Raw genomic sequence first — 27,636 nt, 5'->3', positions numbered from 1 at the left:
AAAATAAGATTTACTTACCCCAGGACACTCATCTACATGTTTGTAGAAAGCCAAACCAGTACTGAAACGAAAATCAGCAGAGGTAATGGTATATAAATAAGAGTATATCGTCGATCTGAAAAGGGAGGTAAGAGATGTATCTCTACGACCGATAACAGAGAACCTATGAAATAGACCCCGTAGAAGGAGATCACTGCATTCAAATAGGCAATACTCTCCTCACATCCCTCTGACATTCACTGCACGCTGAGAGGAAAACCGGGCTCCAACTTGCTGCGGAGCGCATATCAACGTAGAATCTAGCACAAACTTACTTCACCACCTCCATAGGAGGCAAAGTTTGTAAAACTGAATTGTGGGTGTGGTGAGGGGTGTATTTATAGGCATTTTGAGGTTTGGGAAACTTTGCCCCTCCTGGTAGGAATGTATATCCCATACGTCACTAGCTCGTGGACTCTTGCTAATTACATGAAAGAAATCTGTCTCAGGGAGACTGATTTGAAGCCATCACTCAGATACCCCTTGAGAAACAATTTTCAGAGTCCAAGGATCTGAAACGGAGTGAAACCATGCATCCTGGACTGGGGGCTGCACCTCCATGCTGACTTGCAAGTAGGGGTGAAACCTTGGACTGCTTGGACTTGTGCCTATTGTCATCAGGCCTCCAGGGCTTACTTGAGCCACTTAAAATTGAGGAAGAGGCAGACAACTTTTGCTCTTTATTTTGATGAAAGGAACGAAATTAACCAGAAAAGTAATGTATTCTTAGAAGCTGCATCAACAGACCAAGATTTAAGCCATAAAGCATGTCTGGCAACAACTGTGAAACACAAATTCTAAGAGCTAATTCTGATAATACCAAAAATAGCATCACTTACAAAAGTATTAGCACATTTAAGTATCGTCAAAAAAATAGATCTCATCAAGAGCCTGAATTAGAGAGATTCTGTAACCATTTAGAGATAGAAGCTGATACATCAACAAAAGCAACAACAGTTTTAAAAATATAACCAGAATGGAGATAACATTTTCTTAAAGAGGAAACAAGCTTCCTATATAATGTGTTTCCATAGGAAGAGTAGTTTGTTTTTGTTTGTTTTTTTAACTAAAGCAGAAATAGCCTCATCCACATTAGGGACATTATCAAATGTTCATAATTAGACTGAAAATGGTACATTTTTTTAAATCTGGGAAGACTAAAAATAAATACTTAAAGGCTTCAGTCAATTCTTAGCCCACATTTTAGAGACATAGGAACAGGAAAAAATTAAGCTAATTCATCCTGACATTTAAAATAAGTATCTAGCTGACCCTTAGAAGTCTCCCCAGCAGAGATATCACCTGAAAACTCTAAAACAAGCAATACTTTTTTAAGCAAAGAGGGGATTAATTCAGTCATGATTAAAAACACAGGAGGAGATAAATCAGTATTAATAGCCTGACAGACTCCCTGATGTTCAAATAACACTTCCCCCTCAGACATAACTGACTTGCAATAAGATTCAGAAATACCAGCGCTAGTAGAAGGCAAATCAGACACTGACCTTTTCCTTTTACATGGCGGGGGAAGGCAGCCATCAGATCTGTTATAGTGGATTTGATGTACTCCCTCAGATAAGGAGGGTGGTCCAATTGTTCCTGAAAAGAACAAACAGAATGACAGACAATGCTTTTAGAAGCCAATGATGCCATAGGTTGGTCACTATGCATACATTTTTGAAGACAAGCATTAAACAATTGAGCAGGAGGGAGAACCTCAGCCTGTTTACATAAAAACATAATTTATGTAAGAACTTACCTGATAAATTCATTTCTTTCATATTAGCAAGAGTCCATGAGCTAGTGACGTATGGGATATACATTCCTACCAGGAGGGGCAAAGTTTCCCAAACCTCAAAATGCCTATAAATACACCCCTCACCACACCCACAATTCAGTTTAACGAATAGCCAAGAAGTGGGGTGATAAGAAAGGAGCGAAAGCATCAAAATAAGGAATTGGAATAATTGTGCTTTATACAAAAAAATCATAACCACCACAAAAAGGGTGGGCCTCATGGACTCTTGCCAATATGAAAGAAATGAATTTATCAGGTAAGTTATTACATAAATTATGTTTTCTTTTATGTAATTGGCAAGAGTCCATGAGCTAGTGACGTATGGGATAGCAGATACCTAAGATGTGGAACTTCCACGCAAGAGTCTCTAGAGAGGGAGGGATAAAATAAAGACAGCCAATTCCGCTGAATAAATAATCCACAACCCAAATCAAAAAGTTTTAATCTTATAATGAAAAAAACTGAAATTATAAGCAGAAGAATCAAACTGAAACAGCTGCCTGAAGTACTTTTCTACCAAAAACTACTTCAGAAGAAGAAAAAACATCAAAATGGTAGAATTTAGTAAAAGTATGCAAAGAAGACCAAGTTGCTGCTTTGCAAATCTGATCAACAGAAGCTTCATTCCTAAAAGCCCAGGAAGTAGAAACTGACCTAGTAGAATGAGCCGTAATCCTTTGAGGCGGGATTTACCCGACTCCACATAAGCATGATGAATCAGAGATTTTAACCAAAGAAATGGCAGAAGCCTTCTGACCTTTCCTAGAACCAGAAAAGATAATAAATAGACTAGAAGTCTTTCTGAAATCTATCGTAGCTTCAACATAATATTTCAAAGCTCTTACTACATCCAAAGAATGTAAATATCTCTCCAGAGAATTCTTAGGATTAGGACACAATGAAGGGTCAACAATTTCTCTACTAATGTTGTTAGAATTCACAACTTTAGGTAAAAAATTAAATGAAGTCCGCAACACCGCCTTATCCTGATGAAAAATCAGAAAAGGAGATTCACAAGAAAGAGCAGATAACTCAGAAACTCTTCTAGCAGAATAGATGGCCAAAAGGAATAAAACTTTCCAGGAAAGTAATTTAATATCCAGAGAATGCATAGGTTGAAACGGAGGAGCCTGTAAAGCCCTCAGAACCAAATTAAGACTCCAAGGAGGAGAGATTGATTTACTGACAGGCTTGATATGAACCAAAGCCTGTACAAAACAATGAATATCAGGATGATTAGCAATCTTTCTGTGAAAAAGAACAGAAAGAGCAGAGATTTGTCCTTTCAATGAACTTGCAGACAAACCCTTATCCAAACCATCCTGAAGAAACTAAAATTCTAGGAATTCTAAAAGAATGCCAAGAGAATTTATGAGAAGAACACCAAGAAATGTAAGTCTTCCAAACTCGGTAATAAATCTTTCTAGACACAGATTTATGAGCCTGTAACATAGTATTAATCAATGAGTCAGAGAAACCTCTATGACTAAGTATTAAGCGTTCAATCTCCATACCTTCAAATTTAATGATTTGAGATCCTGATGGAAAAACGGGCCTTGAGATAGAAGGTCTGGGCTTAACTGAAGTGTCCAAGGTTGGCAACTGGCCATCCGAACGAGATCTGCATACCAAAACCTGTGTGGCCATGCTGGAGCCACCAGCAGTACAAACGAACGCTCCATTAGGACTTTGGAAATCACTTTTGGAAGAAGAACTAGAGGCGGAAAGATATAAGCAGGTTGATAATTCCAAGGAAGTGACAACGCGTCCACCGCTTCCGCCTGAGGATCCCTGGATCTGGACAGATACCTGGGAAGTTTTTTTGTTTGTTTGTTTAGACGAGAAGCCATCAGATCTATTTCTGGAAGTCCCCAGATTTGAACAATCTAAAGAAATACCTCTGGGTGAAGAGACTATTCACCCGGATGTAACGTCTGGCGACTGAGATAATCCGCTTCCCAATTGTCTATACCTGGGATGTGAACCGCAGAGATTATACAGGAGCTGGATTCCGCCCATACCAGTATCCGAGATACTTCTTTCATAGCCTGAGGACTGTGAGTCCCACCTTGTTGATTGACATACGCCACGGTTGTGATATTGTCTGTCTGAAAACAAATAAACGATTCTCTCTTCAGAAGAGGCCAGAACTGAAGAGCTCTGCACAGAGTTCCAAAATGTTGATTGGTAATCTCCCCGCGAGCCTAACAGCCCGCAATTTAGAAGAAAAAAAGTCAATTGAAAATTTTCAAGGAAGAAAAATATTAATTCATATGCATTTTCCCAAAAAATGAAACTGACAGTCTGAGAGAAGGAACACTGATTATCCTGAATCATGGCAAATATAAGTTTAAAACATATATTTAGAACTTTACATATAAAGTGCCCAACCATAGCTTAGAGAGTCATGAATAAAATAAGACTTACTTACCCTAAGACACTCATCTACATATAGTAGATAGCCAAACCAGTACTGAAATGAGAATCAGTAGAGGTAATGGTATATAAGAGTATATCGTCGATCTGAAAAGGGAGGTAGGAGAAGAAATCTCTACGACCGATAACAGAGAACCTATGAAATAGATCCCCTAGAGGAAGACCATGGTATTCAAATAGGCAATACTCTCTTCACATCCCTCTGACATTCACTGCACTCTGAGAGGAAAACCGGGCTTCAGCCTGCTGCGAAGCGCATATCAACGTAGAAATCTAGCACAAACTTACTTCACCAACTCCATGGGAGGCAAAGTTTGTAAAACTGAATTGTGGGTGTGGTGAGGGGTGTATTTATAGGCATTTTGAGGTTTGGGAAACTTTGCCCCTCCTGGTAGGAATGTATATCCCATACATCACTAGCTCATGGACTCTTGCCAATTACATGAAAGAAACACATTTATAAATTATAAAAAAATCCTTATCTGATAAGACTTCCAAATCTGGATTAGGCCCAGCTTGCAAGGAATCCGCATGATCCATGATAAATATAGAGCTCAGAGGAGAGGGGATCCCACACCAATATATTACACACACACATTATATATATAGTCGTATGCAAAAGTTTAGGCACCCCTGATAATTTCCATGATTTTCATTTATAAATAATTGGGTGTTTGAATCAGTAATTTCATTTTGATCTATCAAATAACTGAAGGACACAGTAATATTTCAGTAGTGAAATAAGGTTTATTAGATTAACAGAAAATGTGCAATATGCATCAAAACGAAATTAGACAGGTGCATAAATTTGGGCACCCTTGTCATTTTGTTGATTTGAATACTTGTAACTACCTAGCACTGATTAATTGGAACACACAATTGGTTTGGTGAGCCCATTAAGCCTTGAACTTCATAGACAGGTGCATCCAATCATGAGAAAAGGTATTTAAGGTGGCCAATTGCAAGTTGTTGTTCTCTTTGACTCTCCTCTGAAGAGTGGCAACATGGGGGCCTCAAAACAACTCTGAAATGACCTGAAAACAAAGATTGTTCAACATTATGGTTTAGGGGAAGGCTACAAAAAGCTATCACAGAGATTTAAGCTGTCAGTGTCCACTGTGAGGAACATAGTGAGGAAATGGAAGACCACAGGCACAGTTTTTGTTAAGGCCAGAAGTAAAATATCAGAGAGGCAAAGGATGGTGAGAATGGTCAAAAACAGTCCATAGACCACCTACAACATCATCTTGCTCCAGATGGTGTCACTGTGCATCGTTCAACAATTCAACGTATGAGAGAGTGATGTGGAAGAAGTCCTTTCTGCACACACGCCACAAACAGTCGCTTGAGGTATGCAAAAGCACGTTTGGACAAGCCAGCTTCATTTTGGAAGAAGGTGCTGTGGACTGATGAAACAAATATTGAGTTATTTGGTCATAACAAGGGGCGTTATGCATGAAAAGAACACAGTGTTCCAAGACAAACACTTGCTAGCCACAGTAAAATTTGGTGGATGTTCCATCATGCTGTGGGGCTGTGTGGCCAGTGCCGGTACTGGGAATCTTGTTAAAGTTGAGGTTCGCATGGATTCCACTCAATATCAGCAGATACTTGAGAATAATGTTGAGGAATCAGTCACAAAGTTGAAGTTACGCCGCAGCTGGATATTTCAACAAGACAACGACCCAAAACACTGCTCAAAATCTACTCACAGCATTTATGCAGAGGAACAAGTACAATGTTCTGGAATGGCCATTCCAGTCCCCAGACCTGAATATCATTGAAAATCTGTGGGGTGATTTGAAGCGGGCTGTCCATGCTCAGCAACCATCAAACCTAACTGAACTGGAGATGTTTTGCAAGAAGGATTGGTCCAAAATACCTTCATCCAGAATCCAGACACTCATTACAGGCTATAGGAAGCGTCTAGAGGCTGTTATTTCTGCTAAAGGAGACTCTACTAAATACTGATGCAATATTTCTGTTGGGGCGCCCACATTTATGCACCTGTCTAATTTCATTTTGATGCATATTGCACATTTTCTGCTAATCAAATAAACCTCATTTCACTACTGAAATATTACTGTGTCCTTCAGTTATAGATCAAAATGAAATTGCTGATCCAAACACCCAATTATTTATAAATGAAAATCATGGAAATTGTCAGGGGTGCCTAAACTTTTGCATACGACTGTATATATCTCTATATATATATATATATATATATATATATATATATATATATATACACACACATACAGTATATCTATCTATATCTATATATATCATATATTAAGGGTCTGCACCAATTTTTTCTTTTGGATATATAAACACGTAGCTTCTGTCTATATTATCTTGATATAAGCTCAAAAATAAATAGCAGTTGCGTCCCCTCTGTAATTTTCTCAATTAATTAATATATATATATATATATATATATATATATATATATATATGAAAATCCGGACAAATAGCTCTTAAACAAAAAGTGTCCACTTTATTCTGTGATCCAAACGCATCATTAAAACAGCAAGAGCAGCAATTAAAAGAAAGGTAATTTCCTGCAGCTTGTACATGCCTCCTCTGGAGAGGGGATCTCACCTGGTAAGTAATGGATTTGGACCAAGATAATTTTTTAACACCACTTAGACATTCCCCTATACTGTGCAGCTGTCATATTGCAGTATAATGCAAAAAAAAAAAAAAAATTGAAGTCATTTTATAAGCATAGTATCATGGTTATTCCCTGCTTCCACTTAGTCATGGATGCCACCATATTGAAATCTAGCTTCCACTGAATTCCAGTAATGACATGTCTGCATATATTCAGCAACTCTTCTTCAGATACCTGCAGTGAATCTTAAAGGGACACTGAACCCAAATTTTTTATTTTGCGATTCAGATAGAGCATGCAATTTGAAGCAACTTTCTAATTTACTCCTATTATCATTTTTTCTTTGTTCTCTTGCTATCTTTATTTGAAAAGAAGACCTTTTTTTGATTCATAACGCTGGACAGCACTTTTTTATTGGTGGATGAATGTATCTACCAATCAGCAAGGACAGCCCAGGTTGTTCACCAAAAATGGGCCGGCATCTAAACTTACATTCTTGTATTTCAAATAAAGATACCAAGAGAATAAAGAAAATTTGATAATAGGAGTAAATTAGAAAGTTGCTTAAAATGTCATGCTCTATCTGAATCATGAATAAAAAAAAAAATTTGGTTTCAGTGTCCCTTTAAGGTGCAAAATAACAGCACCCATAATTAGAGGGGTGTAAATGAAATGCATTTAATGTTCATTCAATATAAATAACATTTGCCCGAGCAAATAAAAACTAAACATGTCCCAAAAGTAAATGCCTGTTTGACAGAAGAAGTTGCTAATGGGGGAACTGGTTTACATAGCATTTCAATCCTATCCAGAGGACAGAGCAATTATAAATAGTATCAGTCAGGGAAAGGAGGGGACTTATATCACCTGCTATAGTCAGACATTTTTATAGCCTGTGTTCACTGGTGAGAGCTACTTGGATAAGCCAAGATAAGGTGTAATTACACTTTTTGTTCACCTGCCCTCGGAATTCTGGATGCACACTTGCCCTCCCTGTGTGTGATTCATTGTGGTGTACACTTGCCCTCCCTGTGTGTGATTCATTGTGGTGCACACTTGCCCTCTCTGTGTGTGATTAATTGTGGTGCACACTTGCCCTCTCTGTGTGTGATTCATTGTGGTGCACACTTGCCCTCTCTGTGTGTGATTCATTCTGGTGCACACTTGCCCTCTCTGTGTGTGATTAATTGTGGTGCACACTTGCCCTCTCTGTGTATGATTCATTGTGGTGTACACTTGCCCTCTCTGTGTGTGATTCATTGTGGTGTACACTTGCCCTCCCTGTGTGTGATTCATTGTGGTGCACACTTGCCCTCCCTGTGTGTGATTAATTGTGGTGTACACTTGCCCTCTCTGTGTGTGATTCATTGTGGTGTACACTTGCCCTCCCTGTGTGTGATTCATTGTGGTGTACACTTGCCCTCTCTGTGTGTGATTCATTGTGGTGCACACTTGCCCTCTCTGTGTGTGATTCATTGTGGTGCACACTTGCCCTCTCTGTGTGTGATTCATTGTGGTGCACACTTGCCCTCTCTGTGTGTGATTCATTGTGGTGTACACTTGCCCTCTTTGTGTGTGATTCATTGTGGTGTACACTTGCCCTCTCTGTGTGATTCATTGTGGTGCACACTTGCCCTCTCTGTGTGTGATTCATTGTGGTGTACACTTGCCCTCTCTGTGTGTGATTCATTGTGGTGTACACTTGCCCTCTCTGTGTGTGATTCATTGTGGTGTACACTTGCCCTCTCTGTGTGTGATTCATTGTGGTGTACACTTGCCCTCCCTGTGTGTGATTAATTGTGGTGTACACTTGCCCTCTCTGTGTGTGATTCATTGTGGTGTACACTTGCCCTCCCTGTGTGTGATTCATTGTGGTGTACACTTGCCCTCCCTGTGTGTGATTCATTGTGGTGCACACTTGCTCTCTCTGTGTGTGATTCATTGTGGTGTACACTTGCCCTCTCTGTGTGTGATTAATTGTGGTGCACACTTGCCCTCTCTGTGTGTGATTCATTGTGGTGCACACTTGCCCTCCCTGTGTGTGATTCATTGTGGTGTACACTTGCCCTCTCTGTGTGTGATTCATTGTGGTGTACACTTGCCCTATCTGTGTGTGATTCATTGTGGTGTACACTTGCCCTCCCTGTGTGTGATTCATTGTGGTGTACACTTGCCCTCTCTGTGTGTGATTCATTGTGGTGTACACTTGCCCTCTCTGTGTGATTCATTGTGGTGCACACTTGCCCTCTCTGTGTGTGATTAATTGTGGTGTACACTTGCCCTCTCTGTGTGTGATTAATTGTGGTGCACAATTGCCCTCTCTGTGTGTGATTCATTGTGGTGTACACTTGCCCTCTCTGTGTGTGATTCATTGTGGTGCACACTTGCCCTCCCTGTGTGTGATTAATTGTGGTGTACACTTGCCCTCTCTGTGTGTGATTCATTGTGGTGTACACTTGCCCTCTCTGTGTGTGATTCATTGTGGTGTACACTTGCCCTCTCTGTGTGTGATTCATTGTGGTGTACACTTGCCCTCTCTGTGTGAGATTAATTGTGGTGTACACTTGCCCTCTCTTTGTGTGATTCATTGTGGTGTACACTTGCCCTCTCTGTGTGTGATTCATTGTGGTGTACACTTGCCCTCCCTGTGTGTGATTCATTGTGGTGTACACTTGCCCTCTCTCTGTGTGATTCATTGTGGTGTACACTTGCCCCCTCTGTGTGTGATTCATTGTGGTGTACACTTGCCCTCTCTCTGTGTGATTCATTGTGGTGTACACTTGCCCTCTCTGTGTGTGATTCATTGTGGTGTACACTTGCCCTCTCTGTGTGTGATTCATTGTGGTGTACACTTGCCCTCTCTGTGTGTGATTCATTGTGGTGTACACTTGCCCTCTCTGTGTGTGATTCATTGTGGTGTACACTTGCCCTCTCTGTGTGTGATTAATTGTGGTGCACACTTGCCCTCTCTGTGTGTGATTAATTGTGGTGTACACTTGCCCTCTCTCTGTGTGATTAATTGTGGTGTACACTTGCCCTCTCTGTGTGTGATTAATTGTGGTGTACACTTGCCCTCTCTGTGTGTGATTCATTGTGGTGTACACTTGCCCTCTCTCTGTGTGATTAATTGTGGTGTACACTTGCCCTCTCTGTGTGTGATTAATTGTGGTGTACACTTGCCCTCTCTCTGTGTGATTAATTGTGGTGTACACTTGCCCTCTCTGTGTGTGATTCATTGTGGTGTACACTTGCCCTCTCTGTGTGTGATTAATTGTGGTGCACACTTGCCCTCTCTGTGTGTGATTAATTGTGGTGCACACTTGCCCTCTCTGTGTGTGATTCATTGTGGTGCACACTTGCCCTCTCTGTGTGATTAATTGTGGTGCACACTTGCCCTCTCTGTGTGTGATTCATTGTGGTGCACACTTGCCCTCTCTGTGTGTGATTAATTGTGGTGCACACTTGCCCTCTCTGTGTGTGATTCATTGTGGTGCACACTTGCCCTCTCTGTGTGTGATTAATTGTGGTGCACACTTGCCCTCTCTGTGTGTGATTAATTGTGGTGTACACTTGCCCTCTGTGTGTGATTCATTGTGGTGTACACTTGCCCTCCCTGTGTGTGATTCATTGTGGTGTACACTTGCCCTCTCTGTGTGTGATTCATTGTGGTGTACACTTGCCCTCTCTGTGTGTGATTAATTGTGGTGCACACTTGCCCTCTCTGTGTGTGATTCATTGTGGTGTACACTTGCCCTCTCTGTGTGATTCATTGTGGTGCACACTTGCCCTCTCTGTGTGTGATTCATTGTGGTGCACACTTGCCCTCTGTGTGTGATTCATTGTGGTGCACACTTGCCCTCTCTGTGTGTGATTAATTGTGGTGTACACTTGCCCTCTCTGTGTGTGATTAATTGTGGTGCACACTTGCCCTCTCTGTGTGTGATTAATTGTGGTGCACACTTGCCCTCTCTGTGTGTGATTCATTGTGGTGTACACTTGCCCTCTCTGTGTGATTCATTGTGGTGTACACTTGCCCTCTGTGTGTGATTCATTGTGGTGTACACTTGCCCTCTGTGTGTGATTCATTGTGGTGCACACTTGCCCTCTGTGTGTGATTCATTGTGGTGTACACTTGCCCTCTGTGTGTGATTCATTGTGGTGCACACTTGCCCTCTGTGTGTGATTCATTGTGGTGCACACTTGCCCTCTGTGTGTGATTCATTGTGGTGTACACTTGCCCTCCCTGTGTGTGATTCATTGTGGTGCACACTTGCCCTCCCTGTGTGTGATTCATTGTGGTGCACACTTGCCCTCTCTGTGTGTGATTAATTGTGGTGCACACTTGCCCTCTGTGTGTGATTCATTGTGGTGTACACTTGCCCTCTCTGTGTGATTCATTGTGGTGCACACTTGCCCTCTCTGTGTGTGATTCATTGTGGTGCACACTTGCCCTCTCTGTGTGTGATTAATTGTGGTGTACACTTGCCCTCTCTGTGTGTGATTCATTGTGGTGCACACTTGCCCTCTCTGTGTGTGATTCATTGTGGTGTACACTTGCCCTCTCTGTGTGTGATTCATTGTGGTGCACACTTGCCCTCCCTGTGTGTGATTAATTGTGGTGCACACTTGCCCTCTCTGTGTGTGATTCATTGTGGTGTACACTTGCCCTCCCTGTGTGTGATTCATTGTGGTGTACACTTGCCCTCCCTGTGTGTGATTCATTGTGGTGCACACTTGCCCTCTCTGTGTGTGATTCATTGTGGTGTACACTTGCCCTCTGTGTGTGATTCATTGTGGTGCACACTTGCCCTCTCTGTGTGTGATTCATTGTGGTGCACACTTGCCCTCTGTGTGTGATTCATTGTGGTGCACACTTGCCCTCTGTGTGTGATTCATTGTGGTGTACACTTGCCCTCCCTGTGTGTGATTCATTGTGGTGCACACTTGCCCTCTCTGTGTGATTCATTGTGGTGCACACTTGCCCTCTCTGTGTGTGATTCATTGTGGTGCACACTTGCCCTCTCTGCGTGTGATTCATTGTGGTGCACACTTGCCCTCTCTGCGTGTGATTCATTGTGGTGTACACTTGCCCTCCCTGCGTGTGATTCATTGTGGTGCACACTTGCCCTCTCTGCGTGTGATTCATTGTGGTGCACACTTGCCCTCTCTGTGTGTGATTCATTGTGGTGCACACTTGCCCTCTCTGTGTGTGATTCATTGTGGTGCACACTTGCCCTCTCTGTGTGTGATTCATTGTGGTGCACACTTGCCCTCTCTGTGTGTGATTCATTGTGGTGCACACTTGCCCTCTCTGTGTGTGATTCATTGTGGTGCACACTTGCCCTCTCTGTGTGTGATTCATTGTGGTGCACACTTGCCCTCTGTGTGTGATTCATTGTGGTGCACACTTGCCCTCTCTGTGTGTGATTCATTGTGGTGTACACTTGCCCTCCCTGTGTGTGATTCATTGTGGTGCACACTTGCCCTCTCTGTGTGTGATTCATTGTGGTGTACACTTGCCCTCCCTGTGTGTGATTCATTGTGGTGCACACTTGCCCTCCCTGTGTGTGATTAATTGTGGTGTACACTTGCCCTCTCTGTGTGTGATTCATTGTGGTGTACACTTGCCCTCCCTGTGTGTGATTAATTGTGGTGTACACTTGCCCTCTCTGTGTGTGATTCATTGTGGTGCACACTTGCCCTCTCTGTGTGTGATTCATTGTGGTGCACACTTGCCCTCTCTGTGTGTGATTCATTGTGGTGCACACTTGCCCTCTCTGTGTGTGATTCATTGTGGTGTACACTTGCCCTCTCTGTGTGTGATTCATTGTGGTGTACACTTGCCCTCTCTGTGTGATTCATTGTGGTGCACACTTGCCCTCTCTGTGTGTGATTCATTGTGGTGTACACTTGCCCTCTCTGTGTGTGATTCATTGTGGTGTACACTTGCCCTCTCTGTGTGTGATTCATTGTGGTGTACACTTGCCCTCTCTGTGTGTGATTCATTGTGGTGTACACTTGCCCTCCCTGTGTGTGATTAATTGTGGTGTACACTTGCCCTCTCTGTGTGTGATTCATTGTGGTGTACACTTGCCCTCCCTGTGTGTGATTCATTGTGGTGCACACTTGCCCTCTCTGTGTGTGATTCATTGTGGTGTACACTTGCCCTCTCTGTGTGTGATTAATTGTGGTGCACACTTGCCCTCTCTGTGTGTGATTCATTGTGGTGCACACTTGCCCTCCCTGTGTGTGATTCATTGTGGTGTACACTTGCCCTCTCTGTGTGTGATTCATTGTGGTGTACACTTGCCCTATCTGTGTGTGATTCATTGTGGTGTACACTTGCCCTCCCTGTGTGTGATTCATTGTGGTGTACACTTGCCCTCTCTGTGTGATTCATTGTGGTGCACACTTGCCCTCTCTGTGTGTGATTAATTGTGGTGTACACTTGCCCTCTCTGTGTGTGATTAATTGTGGTGCACACTTGCCCTCTCTGTGTGTGATTCATTGTGGTGTACACTTGCCCTCTCTGTGTGTGATTCATTGTGGTGCACACTTGCCCTCCCTGTGTGTGATTAATTGTGGTGTACACTTGCCCTCTCTGTGTGTGATTCATTGTGGTGTACACTTGCCCTCTCTGTGTGTGATTCATTGTGGTGTACACTTGCCCTCTCTGTGTGTGATTCATTGTGGTGTACACTTGCCCTCTCTGTGTGTGATTCATTGTGGTGTACACTTGCCCTCTCTGTGTGTGATTCATTGTGGTGTACACTTGCCCTCTCTGTGTGTGATTCATTGTGGTGTACACTTGCCCTCCCTGTGTGTGATTCATTGTGGTGTACACTTGCCCTCTCTCTGTGTGATTCATTGTGGTGTACACTTGCCCTCTGTGTGTGATTCATTGTGGTGTACACTTGCCCTCTCTGTGTGTGATTCATTGTGGTGTACACTTGCCCTCTCTCTGTGTGATTCTTTGTGGTGTACACTTGCAATCTCTGTGTGTGATTCATTGTGGTGTACACTTGCCCTCTCTGTGTGTGATTCATTATTGGTGTACACTTGCCCTCTCTGTGTGTGATTCATTGTGGTGTACACTTGCTCTCTCTGTGTGTGATTAATTGTGGTGCACACTTGCCCTCTCTGTGTGTGATTCATTGTGGTGCACACTTGCCCTCTCTGTGTGTGATTCATTGTGGTGCACACTTGCCCTCTCTGTGTGATTCATTGTGGTGCACACTTGCCCTCTCTGTGTGTGATTCATTGTGGTGTACACTTGCCCTCTCTGTGTGTGATTAATTGTGGTGTACACTTGCCCTCTATGTGTGTGATTCATTGTGGTGTACACTTGCCCTCTCTGTGTGTGATTCATTGTGGTGTACACTTGCCCTCCCTGTGTGTGATTCATTGTGGTGTACACTTGCCCTCTCTCTGTGTGATTAATTGTGGTGCACACTTGCCCTCTCTGTGTGTGATTCATTGTGGTGTACACTTGCCCTCTCTGTGTGTGATTCATTGTGGTGTACACTTGCCCTCTCTGTGTGTGATTCATTGTGGTGTACACTTGCCCTCTCTGTGTGTGATTAATTGTGGTGTACACTTGCCCTCCCTGTGTGTGATTCATTGTGGTGTACACTTGCCCTCTCTCTGTGTGATTCATTGTGGTGTATACTTGCCCTCTGTGTGTGATTCATTGTGGTGTACACTTGCCCTCTCTGTGTGTGATTCATTGTGGTGTACACTTGCCCTCTCTCTGTGTGATTCATTGTGGTGTACACTTGCCCTCTCTGTGTGTGATTCATTGTGGTGTACACTTGCCCTCTCTGTGTGTGATTCATTGTGGTGTACACTTGCCCTCCCTGTGTGTGATTCATTGTGGTGTACACTTGCCCTCTCTCTGTGTGATTCATTGTGGTGTACACTTGCCCTCTGTGTGTGATTCATTGTGGTGTACACTTGCCCTCTCTGTGTGTGATTCATTGTGGTGTACACTTGCCCTCCCTGTGTGTGATTCATTGTGGTGCACACTTGCCCTCTCTGTGTGTGATTCCTTGTGGTGTACACTTGCTCTCTCTGTGTGTGATTAATTGTGGTGCACACTTGCCCTCTCTGTGTGTGATTCATTGTGGTGCACACTTGCCCTCTCTGTGTGTGATTCATTGTGGTGTACACTTGCCCTCCCTGTGTGTGATTCATTGTGGTGTACACTTGCCCTCTCTGTGTGTGATTCATTGTGGTGTACACTTGCCCTCTCTGTGTGTGATTCATTGTGGTGTACACTTGCCCTCCCTGTGTGTGATTCATTGTGGTGCACACTTGCCCTCTCTGTGTGTGATTCATTGTGGTGTACACTTGCCCTCTCTGTGTGTGATTCATTGTGGTGTACACTTGCCCTCTCTGTGTGTGATTAATTGTGGTGCACACTTGCCCTCTCTGTGTGTGATTAATTGTGGTGCACACTTGCCCTCTCTGTGTGTGATTAATTGTGGTGCACACTTGCCCTCTCTGTGTGTGATTCATTGTGGTGTACACTTGCCCTCTCTGTGTGTGATTAATTGTGGTGCACACTTGCCCTCTCTGTGTGTGATTAATTGTGGTGCACACTTGCCCTCTCTGTGTGTGATTCATTGTGGTGTACACTTGCCCTCTCTGTGTGTGATTCATTGTGGTGTACACTTGCCCTCTCTGTGTGTGATTAATTGTGGTGCACACTTGCCCTCTCTCTGTGTGATTAATTGTGGTGCACACTTGCCCTCTCTGTGTGTGATTCATTGTGGAGTACACTTGCCCTCTCTGTGTGATTCATTGTGGTGTACACTTGCCCTCTCTGTGTGTGATTAATTGTGGTGCACACTTGCCCTCTCTGTGTGTGATTCATTGTGGTGTACACTTGCCCTCTCTGTGTGTGATTCATTGTGGTGTACACTTGCCCTCTCTGTGTGTGATTCATTGTGGTGCACACTTGCCCTCTCTGTGTGTGATTCATTGTGGTGCACACTTGCCCTCTCTGTGTGTGATTCATTGTGGTGCACACTTGCCCTCTCTGTGTGTGATTCATTGTGGTGCACACTTGCCCTCTCTGTGTGTGATTCATTGTGGTGCACACTTGCCCTCTCTGTGTGTGATTCATTGTGGTGTACACTTGCCCTCTCTGTGTGTGATTCATTGTGGTGCACACTTGCCCTCTCTGTGTGTGATTCATTGTGGTGCACACTTGCCCTCTCTGTGTGTGATTCATTGTGGTGTACACTTGCCCTCTCTGTGTGTGATTAATTGTGGTGTACACTTGCCCTCTCTGTGTGTGATTAATTGTGGTGTACACTTGCCCTCTCTGTGTTTGATTAATTGTGGTGCACACTTGCCCTCCCTGTGTGTGATTCATTGTGGTGCACACTTGCCCTCTCTGTATGTGATTCATTGTGGTGCACACTTGCCCTCTCTGTATGTGATTCATTGTGGTGCACACTTGCCCTCCCTGTGTGTGATTCATTGTGGTGCACACTTGCCCTCCCTGTGTGTGATTCATTGTGGTGCACACTTGCCCTCCCTGTGTGTGATTCATTGTGGTGCACACTTGCCCTCTCTGTGTGTGATTCATTGTGGTGTACACTTGCCCTCCCTGTGTGTGATTCATTGTGGTGCACACTTGCCCTCTCTGTGTGTGATTCATTGTGGTGCACACTTGCCCTCTCTGTGTGTGATTCATTGTGGTGTACACTTGCCCTCTTTGTGTGTGATTGATTGTGGTGCACACTTGCCCTCTCTGTGTGTGATTCATTGTGGTGTACACTTGCCCTCCATGTGTGTGATTCATTGTGGTGCACACTTGCCCTCTCTGTGTGTGATTCATTGTGGTGTACACTTGCCCTCCCTGTGTGTGATTCATTGTGGTGTACACTTGCCCTCCCTGTGTGTGATTCATTGTGGTGTACACTTGCCCTCCCTGTGTGTGATTCATTGTGGTGTACACTTGCCCTCTCTGTGTGTGACTCATTGTGGTGCACACTTGCCCTCCCTGTGTGTGATTCATTGTGGTGCACACTTGCCCTCCCTGTGTGTGATTCATTGTGGTGCACACTTGCCCTCCCTGTGTGTGATTCATTGTGGTGTACACTTGCCCTCTCTGTGTGTGATTCATTGTGGTGTACACTTGCCCTCCCTGTGTGTGATTCATTGTGGTGTACACTTGCCCTCCCTGTGTGTGATTCATTGTGGTGTACACTTGCCCTCCCTGTGTGTGATTCATTGTGGTGTACACTTGCCCTCTCTGTGTGTGACTCATTGTGGTGCACACTTGCCCTCCCTGTGTGTGATTCATTGTGGTGCACACTTGCCCTCCCTGTGTGTGATTCATTGTGGTGCACACTTGCCCTCCCTGTGTGTGATTCATTGTGGTGCACACTTGCCCTCCCTGTGTGTGATTCATTGTGGTGCACACTTGCCCTCCCTGTGTGTGATTAATTGTGGTGTACACTTGCCCTCTCTGTGTGTGATTAATTGTGGTGCACACTTGCCCTCTCTGTGTGTGATTAATTGTGGTGTACACTTGCCCTCTCTGTGTGTGATTCATTGTGGTGTACACTTGCCCTCTCTGTGTGATTCATTGTGGTGTACACTTGCCCTCTCTGTGTGTGATTAATTGTGGTGCACACTTGCCCTCTCTGTGTGTGATTCATTGTGGTGTACACTTGCCCTCTCTGTGTGTGATTCATTGTGGTGTACACTTGCCCTCTCTGTGTGTGATTCATTGTGGTGCACACTTGCCCTCTCTGTGTGTGATTCATTGTGGTGCACACTTGCCCTCTCTGTGTGTGATTCATTGTGGTGCACACTTGCCCTCTCTGTGTGTGATTCATTGTGGTGCACACTTGCCCTCTCTGTGTGTGATTCATTGTGGTGCACACTTGCCCTCTCTGTGTGTGATTCATTGTGGTGCACACTTGCCCTCTCTGTGTGATTCATTGTGGTGCACACTTGCCCTCTCTGTGTGTGATTCATTGTGGTGTACACTTGCCCTCTCTGTGTGTGATTCATTGTGGTGTACACTTGCCCTCTCTGTGTGTGATTAATTGTGGTGTACACTTGCCCTCTCTGTGTGTGATTAATTGTGGTGTACACTTGCCCTCCCTGTGTGTGATTCATTGTGGTGCACACTTGCCCTCCCTGTGTGTGATTCATTGTGGTGCACACTTGCCCTCTCTGTGTGTGATTCATTGTGGTGTACACTTGCCCTCCCTGTGTGTGATTCATTGTGGTGCACACTTGCCCTCTCTGTGTGTGATTCATTGTGGTGTACACTTTCCCTCCCTGTGTGATTCATTGTAGTGCACACTTGCCCTCTCTGTGTGTGATTGATTGTGGTGCACACTTGCCCTCTCTGTGTGTGATTCATTGTGGTGTACACTTGCCCTCCCTGTGTGTGATTCATTGTGGTGCACACTTGCCCTCTCTGTGTGTGATTCATTGTGGTGTACACTTGCCCTCCCTGTGTGTGATTCATTGTGGTGTACACTTGCCCTCCCTGTGTGTGATTCATTGTGGTGTACACTTGCCCTCCCTGTGTGTGATTCATTGTGGTGCACACTTGCCCTCCCTGTGTGTGATTCATTGTGGTGTACACTTGCCCTCTCTGTGTGTGATTCATTGTGGTGTACACTTGCCCTCCCTGTGTGTGATTCATTGTGGTGTACACTTGCCCTCCCTGTGTGTGACTCATTGTGGTGTACACTTGCCCTCCCTGTGTGTGATTCATTGTGGTGTACACTTGCCCTCTCTGTGTGTGACTCATTGTGGTGCACACTTGCCCTCCGTGTGTGTGATTCATTGTGGTGCACACTTGCCCTCCCTGTGTGTGATTCATTGTGGTGCACACTTGCCCTCCCTGTGTGTGATTCATTGTGGTGCACACTTGCCCTCCCTGTGTGTGATTCATTGTGGTGTACACTTGCCCTCCCTGTGTGTGATTCATTGTGGTGTACACTTGCCCTCCCTGTGTGTGATTCATTGTGGTGTACACTTGCCCTCTCTGTGTGTGACTCATTGTGGTGCACACTTGCCCTCCCTGTGTGTGATTCATTGTGGTGTACACTTGCCCTCCCTGTGTGTGATTCATTGTGGTGTACACTTGCCCTCCCTGTGTGTGATTCATTGTGGTGTACACTTGCCCTCTCTGTGTGTGACTCATTGTGGTGCACACTTGCCCTCCCTGTGTGTGATTCATTGTGGTGTACACTTGCCCTCCCTGTGTGTGATTCATTGTGGTGTACACTTGCCCTCCCTGTGTGTGATTCATTGTGGTGTACACTTGCCCTCTCTGTGTGTGACTCATTGTGGTGCACACTTGCCCTCCCTGTGTGTGATTAATTGTGGTGCACACTTGCCCTCCCTGTGTGTGATTCATTGTGGTGTACACTTGCCCTCCCTGTGTGTGATTCATTGTGGTGTACACTTGCCCTCTCTGTGTGTGACTCATTGTGGTGTACACTTGCCCTCTCTGTGTGTGACTCATTGTGGTGCACACTTGCCCTCCCTGTGTGTGATTAATTGTGGTGCACACTTGCCCTCCCTGTGTGTGATTCATTGTGGTGTACACTTGCCCTCCCTGTGTGTGATTCATTGTGGTGTACACTTGCCCTCTCTGTGTGTGACTCATTGTGGTGTACACTTGCCCTCTCTCTGTGTGACTCATTGTGGTGTACACTTGCCCTCCCTGTGTGTGATTCATTGTGGTGCACACTTGCCCTCCCTGTGTGTGATTCATTGTGGTGCACACTTGCCCTCCCTGTGTGTGATTCATTGTGGTGCACACTTGCCCTCCCTGTGTGTGATTCATTGTGGTGCACACTTGCCCTCCCTGTGTGTGATTCATTGTGGTGCACACTTGCCCTCCCTGTGTGTGATTCATTGTGGTGCACCTGCCATCAACGTGATTATCAGCTATTGTTTTACACTAGTGCTGATATTATTCAAATAAAAAAAGAGCGAGGAGTATTCAGAAAAAAGGTGTAAAATGGAGAATCATCAAGTAATAAACATAAAAGAAAAGAAGAGAAAATGAGGGGCAAATGTTACATATTTTACTAATGCACAAGACTTTTCTTTTGTGATTCAGACAGAGCATATCATTTAAAATGATTTTTCAATTTGCTTCTATTATCAAATTTGCTGCGTTCCAACTTCCCATGTTATTCTTTTTTATTTTTTTTTAAGAGATACCTAGGTAGATGCCTGGAGCACTACATGGCAGGCAGGGAATAATGCTGCCATTTAGTGTTTTTGCAAATGATTAACATTCTGGCAAAACTGCTGCCATATAGTGTTCCAGACATGCGCACACTCCTGAGCTTATGTCCACGCTTTTCAATGAAATATAGCAAGAGAACGAAGAAAATGTGAAAATAGAAGTAAATAAGAAAGTTGTTTAAAATTGCATGATCAATTTGATTCAGAACAATTATGTATTTCATGTCCCTTTAAGATATACCTCTGCATCAGTAAAACAAAATGTATAGGACAACCAAAATAACATTACGTTAAAAGTAGTAGTTGCTGAGGTAAAAGTAGTAGTTGCTGAGGTAAAAGTATGTTGCTGAGTTGCGTTTAGCCCATTAACACAGAAACAAGGTCTGTCAATGATTAGTTATACTGGTTCAAGTAAAGGCAACATGTTCCAACTTTGCTGCCTCAAAACATTTCTACTGGGTACTCAAATTTACCAAACAAATACTGGATTGCAAACCATTCAAACAGGCACTAAAAATGAAGTCAGCTGTCTATTTTATCTCAAGTTAAGTCTGGCCCTTAGGGAGACACTATTGTTTGAGCAAGACTGGGCATCAATAAGCTAAATAATATTCTGATATTTTAACTTCTTTGTTACAGGTTTAACCAGTGCTATGGAGTACTGGGAGTGCTGGACCGACTTCATGGAACAGACTTGGTGTTCAAGCAGACAAAGGCCTACGACAGACACGTTTTATTACTTGGTTTCGCACCTTTGACACAAACCATTCCTGAGACAACTAAGAAATCACAGTAATAGAAACGTGCCTAAAACTGACAGGAAGAACAACAGTATTTTGCTGAGTTTGGTCTACTGCTACCTAATTTATCATCAAAGTTTATTATACAACATTTTGCAGTACAGTATCTTGAAAAAAACTTAAAGGGACACTAAACCCAATTTGTTTTTCATAATTCAGATAGAGTATGCAATTTTAGGCAACTTTTTAATTTACTTCTATTATTAATTTTTCTTTGTTCTCTTGCTATCTTTATTTGAAAACAAAGGCATCTAAGCTAAGGAGCCAGGCAATTTTTTGGTTCAGGACCCTGGACAGCACTTGTTTATTGGTGCTGTCCAATCAGCAAGGACAACCCAGGTTGTGAACCAAAAATGGGCCGGCTTCTAAACTTACATTTTTACTTTTCAAATAAAGATAGCAAGAGAATGAAGAAAAATTGATAATAGAAGTAAACTAAAAAGTTGCTTAAAATTGAATGCTCTATCTGAATCATGAAAGAAAAAAATTGGGTTCAGTGTCCTCAATAATAAACTTAAATTTCCAGCATTACAAACAATACCTGTGTGGCACACTGGCTCCTCCTGTCAAGAGTTTGCAGATATGTACACTATAAGTGCTTAATAACTAATGAAAAACACAACTCCCAATAGCTCACACTAAGTAACTGTTATGGTATTCAGAGAGGTAGTAGATTATTTTCTTCTCTGGATTCTTTGGTTGGAGTTTCCATGAAAATGCATTCTATAATCTCTAAAGTCACCATGATCCAGTAGATACAATTATCAGATATAGTTCAACCCAATGATGCACCTCTGTGAATCTAGAACACCCGAAACAAGAAGGCTATATGTATACATGGTATCATTAAAAGAATAGAGAGGCTTAGCAGTAGTATGTTTGACATATGTAAATAATATGCCAATTTATTGCTTTTCATAGGGAATGTCACTCCAACTGCACAATTACAGCTGTGCGGTCAACATGGCCAAGATATGGCCTGATAATGTTGCTGCCAAAGGGTGAACTCCTTAATACGCCTCTCTGGCATCCAAGGGGTCTGTCGAAATATAAATCATGATTTTCACATGTATTATTTAGCATAATTATAATTCCACTTATTCTTTAGTTCTTTTAAAGGTTTATTTACACACAAAAAGCTTGCAGTATGACTTTAACAAGTTTGGAGTATGGGTAAAGCATAATACAATTTTACCCATAACACAATTTCTGTTCTTATGAAATGTTAAATATTTAATAAAGTTGTGAATCCTGTAAAATGATAGATCCCAGTGTAAACCGGCTAATGGATTTTATTGGGAGGGAAGAAATATCCACAAATCAGTTTAGCACGGATATTTTTAATTGGCATATTGAAATTGTACAGATTATAAAACACAATACTAGAGGGAAAACAGCTCTGTAAAATGTAAATCTTTTGTTTTCAGTTTGGTTTAGAAGAAAGATGAGGCCTAGTAAACTATTATATCGCAATCAACCTAACTAGGTTTTTTTTTTATAGACTAATTCAGCACTGTATGATTTCTGTATTTTAAATGTAAATTATATTCTATTATATAAATAAATGTTGAGTGAAAATTGAGTTGTGGTTTTTTTTTACCTGTCAAAAATAAATTGTGCTTAAAAATGTTCCATGCGTTTCTCAACCATTTCGTAGCAAGTTCCCCTACAGCCATGGATTTTAGCTCTAGGTACCACAGCTGCAGTACGTATATATTAAGTTAACAAAAATAAAAGGCAAGTGTGCATATCTGAAATTGTCATTGGTATCGGATATATTTTCTGTTCTTAGGATTTTATTTTATTTTAAATCCAATTTTACTGAACACAAATGCAGCAACTCTTGGAAATATTAGAACAAATAAATCAACTTATGGTAAAAACACACAAATAGGATTTAATACATTGTGGGGAATGAGGGAAGTAATATTCATTCCACACTTGTGCATCAAACTATTAGCTCATGCTCATTTCATTGTAGCGTACTTGTGTATACGTCTATACATGGCACAATTCAACGTGGCATATTTTCCTTGTGATATTTCATTGTGACATTATATCTGGCACATGCCTCTATTACGCTTTTTCAGAGATTTCCCTACCTTTGCACAGATGAGTCAGTTACATTTAATGAGCAGCTGTCCAGCCAATCAGAGAAATATAATCTGGCCTGTATATAGTGGTTTTCAATTCCAGTCCTTAAAGGGATACTAAACCCACATTTTTTTCTTTCATGATTCAGATAGAGCTTGCAATTTTAAGCAACTTTCTTGTTTACTCCTACTATCAATTGTTCTTCATTCTCTTGCTATCTTTATTTATAAAGCAGGAATGTAAAGCTTACTGATAATTTTTGGTTTAGAACCTGGGTTACGCTTGATTATTGGTGGCTAAATGTAGCTACCAATAAGCAAGGGCTGTCCAGGGTGCTGAACCTAAAATGGGCCGGCTCTTAAGTTTTACATTCCTGCTTTTTAAATAAAGATAGCAAGAGAACAAAGAAAAATTGATAATAGGAGTAAATTAGAAAGTTGCTCAAAAACATAATTTATGTAAGAACTTACCTGATAAATTCATTTCTTTCATATTAGCAAGAGTCCATGAGCTAGTGACGTATGGGATATACATTCCTACCAGGAGGGGCAAAGTTTCCCAAACCTTAAAATGCCTATAAATACACCCCTCACCACACCCACAATTCAGTTTAACGAATAGCCAAGAAGTGGGGTGATTAGAAAAGAGCGAAAGCATAAAAAAAATAAGGAATTGGAATAATTGTGCTTTATACAAAAAAATCTTAACCACCACAAAAAAGGGCGGGCCTCATGGACTCTTGCTAATATGAAAGAAATGAATTTATCAGGTAAGTTCTTACATAAATTATGTTTTCTTTCATGTAATTAGCAAGAGTCCATGAGCTAGTGACGTATGGGATATAAATACCCAAGATGTGGAACTTCCCACGCAAGAGTCACTAGAGAAGGAGGGATAAAATAAAGACAGCCAATTCCGCTGAAAAATTAATCCACTACCCAAATCAAAAGTTTCAATTTTAATAATGAAAAAAACTGAAATTATAAGCAGAAGAATCAAACTGAAACAGCTGCCTGAAGTACTATTCTACCAAAAACTGCTTCTAAAGAAGAGAAAACATCAAAATGGTAGAATTTAGTAAAAATATGCAAAGAAGACCAAGTCATTGCTTTGCAAATTTGATCAACAGAAGCTTCATTCTTAAAAAGCCCAGGAAGTAGAAACTGACCTAGTAGAATGAGCCGTAATCCTTTGAGACGGGGAATAATCCGACTCCCAATAAGCATGATGAATCAAAAGCTTAACCAAGATGCCAAGGAAATGGCAGAAGCCTTCTGACCTTCCTAAAACCAGAAAAGATAACAAATAGACTAGAAGTCTGTCTGAAATCTGAGTAGCTTCAACATAATAAAAACTCTTGCCATATCCTAAAGAATGTAAGAATCTTACCAAAGAATTCTTAGGATTAGGACACAAGGAAAAGACAATAATTCCTCCACTAATGTTGTTAGAATTCACAACTTAGGTGAAAATTGAGATGAGGACAGCAAAAAAACACCTTATCCTGATGAAAAATCAGAACAAGGAGATTCACAAGAAAGAACAGATAATTCAAAAATTGTTCTAGCTGAAGAGATGTCCAAAAAGAACAATACTTTCCATGAAAGTAATGAATGTCCAGAGCAAGCATATGCTCAAAATAGAAGAGCCTGAAAAACCTTCAGAACCCAAGTAAGACTCCAAGGAGGAGAAATTGGCTTAATGACAGGTTTGATAGGAATCAAAACCTGAAAAAAATGATGAATATCAGGAAGTAACACTGCCTTATCCTGATGAAAAATCAGAAAATGATATTCACAAAAAAGAGCAGATAACTCAAAAACTCTTCTAGTAGAAGAAATAACCAAAAGGAACAATACTTTTCCAAGAAAGTAATTTAACGTTCAGAAAATGCATAGTTTCAAACGGAGGAGCCTGTAAAGCCCTCAGCACCAAATTGAGACTCCAAAGAGGAGAGATTGAATTAATGACAGGCTTGATATGGACCAAAGCCTGTACAACACAATGAATATCAGGATGATTAGCAATCTTTCTGTGAAAAAAGAACAGAAAGAGTAGAGATTTGTCCTAACAAAGAATGAAGACAAAACCTTATCCAAACCAACCTGAAAAAATAATAAAATTCTATGAATTTTAAAAGAATGCCAAGAAAAGTAGGTCTTCCAGACTCAATATAAATCTTTCTAGAGACAGATTTATGAGCCTGAAACATAGTATTAATCAATGAGTCAGAAAAACCTCTATGACTAAAAACCAAGCGTTCAATCTCCATCCCTTCAAATGTAATGATTTGAGATCCTGATGGAAAAAAAGGCCTTGAGAAAGAAAAGGTCTGATTTAAACGGAGGTGTCCAACGTTGGCAACTGGCCATCCGAATGAGATTCGTATACCAAAACCTGAGAGGCCATGCTGGAGCTACCAGCATAACAAACAAATACTCCATAAGAATTTTGGAAGAAGAACTAGAGGCGGAAAGAAATAGGCAAAAAGATAATTCCAAAGAAATGTCAATACATACACTACTTCCGCCTGAAGATTCCCGGACCTTAATAGGCCCCTGGGAAGTTCTTTATTCAGATGAAATGAAAATCATATCTGGGTAAGAGAGACCATTCTCCCGGAAGAAAAGCTTGATTAACAGAGATAATCCGCTTCCCAAATATCTATACCTGGGAAAAAAAACACAGAATTTAGATAGGAGCTGGATTTAGCCCAAGCTAATATCCGAGACACTTCTGTCACAGCCTAAGGACTGATAGTCCTACTCTGATGATTGACATACACCATAGTAGTGATATTGTTTGAAAAACATTAAACGTCTCTTCTTCAAAAAGAAACGAACTGAAAAAACTCTGAGAAAGCACGGAGTTCTAAAATATCAAATGGTAATCTCGCCTCCTGAGATTTCCAAACCCCTTGTGCTGACAGAGATCCTCAGACAGCCTCCCAACCAAAAAGACTCACATCTGTAGAGATCATGGTCCAGGTTGAAAGAAACAAAAAGACCTGTAGACTAAATGATGGTGATCTTAACCACCAAATCAAGAGAGATAAATATTAGGATTCGAAGATTAAAAATGCGAAATCCTAGAATCCCTGCACCATAATTCAGCATAAAAGACTGAAAAGGTTCTTTCTATAGAGAATGAGCAAAGGGAATTAAATCCAATGCTGTGGCCATAAGACCTAAAACTTCTATGCATATATAGCAACTGAAGGAAATAATAGAGACTAAAGGTACCGACAAACGGAACACAATAAAATTGTCCCTTGTCTGATAGAGACAAAGACAGAGACACAAATATCTGGAAACCTAAAAAAGGTGACCCTTGTGTGAGGAATCAAGAGCTTTTGAAAAAAAGATCCTCTAACTATGTCCTGAAGAGCAAAGTGAATCATATGAGATTCCGCATCCTCAGAAAAAAATCTGAATGAAAACAGAAAAATGAAAATATGCATTTATTGTATCTAATGAAAACAAATAATGCTATCACTGACCAAAAGGCAGAATAGTTTGAATAAAACTCCAAAACCCAGTTCCTAAAAAACATAATTTATGTAAGAACTTACCTGATAAATTCATTTCTTTCATATTAGCAAGAGTCCATGAGCTAGTGACGTATGGGATATACATTCCTACCAGGAGGGGCAAAGTTTCCCAAACCTCAAAATGCCTATAAATACACCCCTCACCACACCCACAATTCAGTTTAACGAATAGCCAAGAAGTGGGGTGATAAAAAAGTGCGAAAAGCATATAAAATAAGGAATTGGAATAATTGTGCTTTATACAAAATCATAACCACCAAAAAAAAAGGGCGGGCCTCATGGACTCTTGCTAATATGAAAGAAATGAATTTATCAGGTAAGTTCTTACATAAATTATGTTTTCTTTCATGTAATTAGCAAGAGTCCATGAGCTAGTAACGTATGGGATAATGATTACCCAAGATGTGGATCTTTCCACACAAGAGTCACTAGAGAGGGAGGGATAAAATAAAGACAGCCAATTCCTGCTGAAAATAATCCACACCCAAAATAAAGTTTAATGAAAAACATAAGCAGAAGATTCAAACTGAAACCGCTGCCTGAAGTACTTTTCTACCAAAAACTGCTTCAGAAGAAGAAAATACATCAAAATGGTAGAATTTAGTAAAAGTATGCAAAGAGGACCAAGTTGCTGCTTTGCAAATCTGATCAACCGAAGCTTCATTCCTAAACGCCCAGGAAGTAGAAACTGACCTAGTAGAATGAGCTGTAATTCTCTGAGGCGGAGTTTTACCCGACTCAACATAGGCAAGATGAATTAAAGATTTCAACCAAGATGCCAAAGAAATGGCAGAAGCTTTCTGGCCTTTTCTAGAACCGGAAAAGATAACAAATAGACTAGAAGTCTTTCTGAAAGATTTAGTAGCTTCAACATAATATTTCAAAGCTCTAACAACATCCAAAGAATGCAACGATTTCTCCTTAGAATTCTTAGGATTAGGACATAATGAAGGAACCACAATTTCTCTACTAATGTTGTTGGAATTCACAACTTTAGGTAAAAATTCAAAAAAAGTTCGCAACACCGCCTTATCCTGATGAAAAATCAGAAAAGGAGACTCACAAG

General features: G+C 41.7%; 1 protein-coding gene across 3 annotated transcripts in view; it reads left to right on the top strand.

The window, feature by feature from the left end:
* The window catches only part of FAXDC2 (fatty acid hydroxylase domain containing 2), a 176,667-nt gene extending 155,309 nt beyond the window's left edge, over positions 1 to 21,358 (top strand). For all 3 annotated transcript variants that reach the window (XM_053718707.1, XM_053718706.1, XM_053718708.1), the window contains one exon: positions 20,766 to 21,358. In XM_053718707.1, coding sequence (XP_053574682.1) covers positions 20,766 to 20,922 — 157 coding nt within the window. In that variant the 3' untranslated portion in view covers positions 20,923 to 21,358. The remainder of the gene's footprint in view (positions 1 to 20,765) is intronic.
* The last annotated feature ends 6,278 nt before the right edge of the window (positions 21,359 to 27,636 follow it).

Source organism: Bombina bombina, chromosome 6 (assembly GCF_027579735.1).
Source record: "Bombina bombina isolate aBomBom1 chromosome 6, aBomBom1.pri, whole genome shotgun sequence".
NCBI classification, from domain to species: Eukaryota; Metazoa; Chordata; class Amphibia; order Anura; family Bombinatoridae; genus Bombina; species Bombina bombina.
The sequence above is the reverse complement of the archived record's forward strand: the minus strand, read 5'-3'. Positions and strand labels throughout refer to the sequence as shown.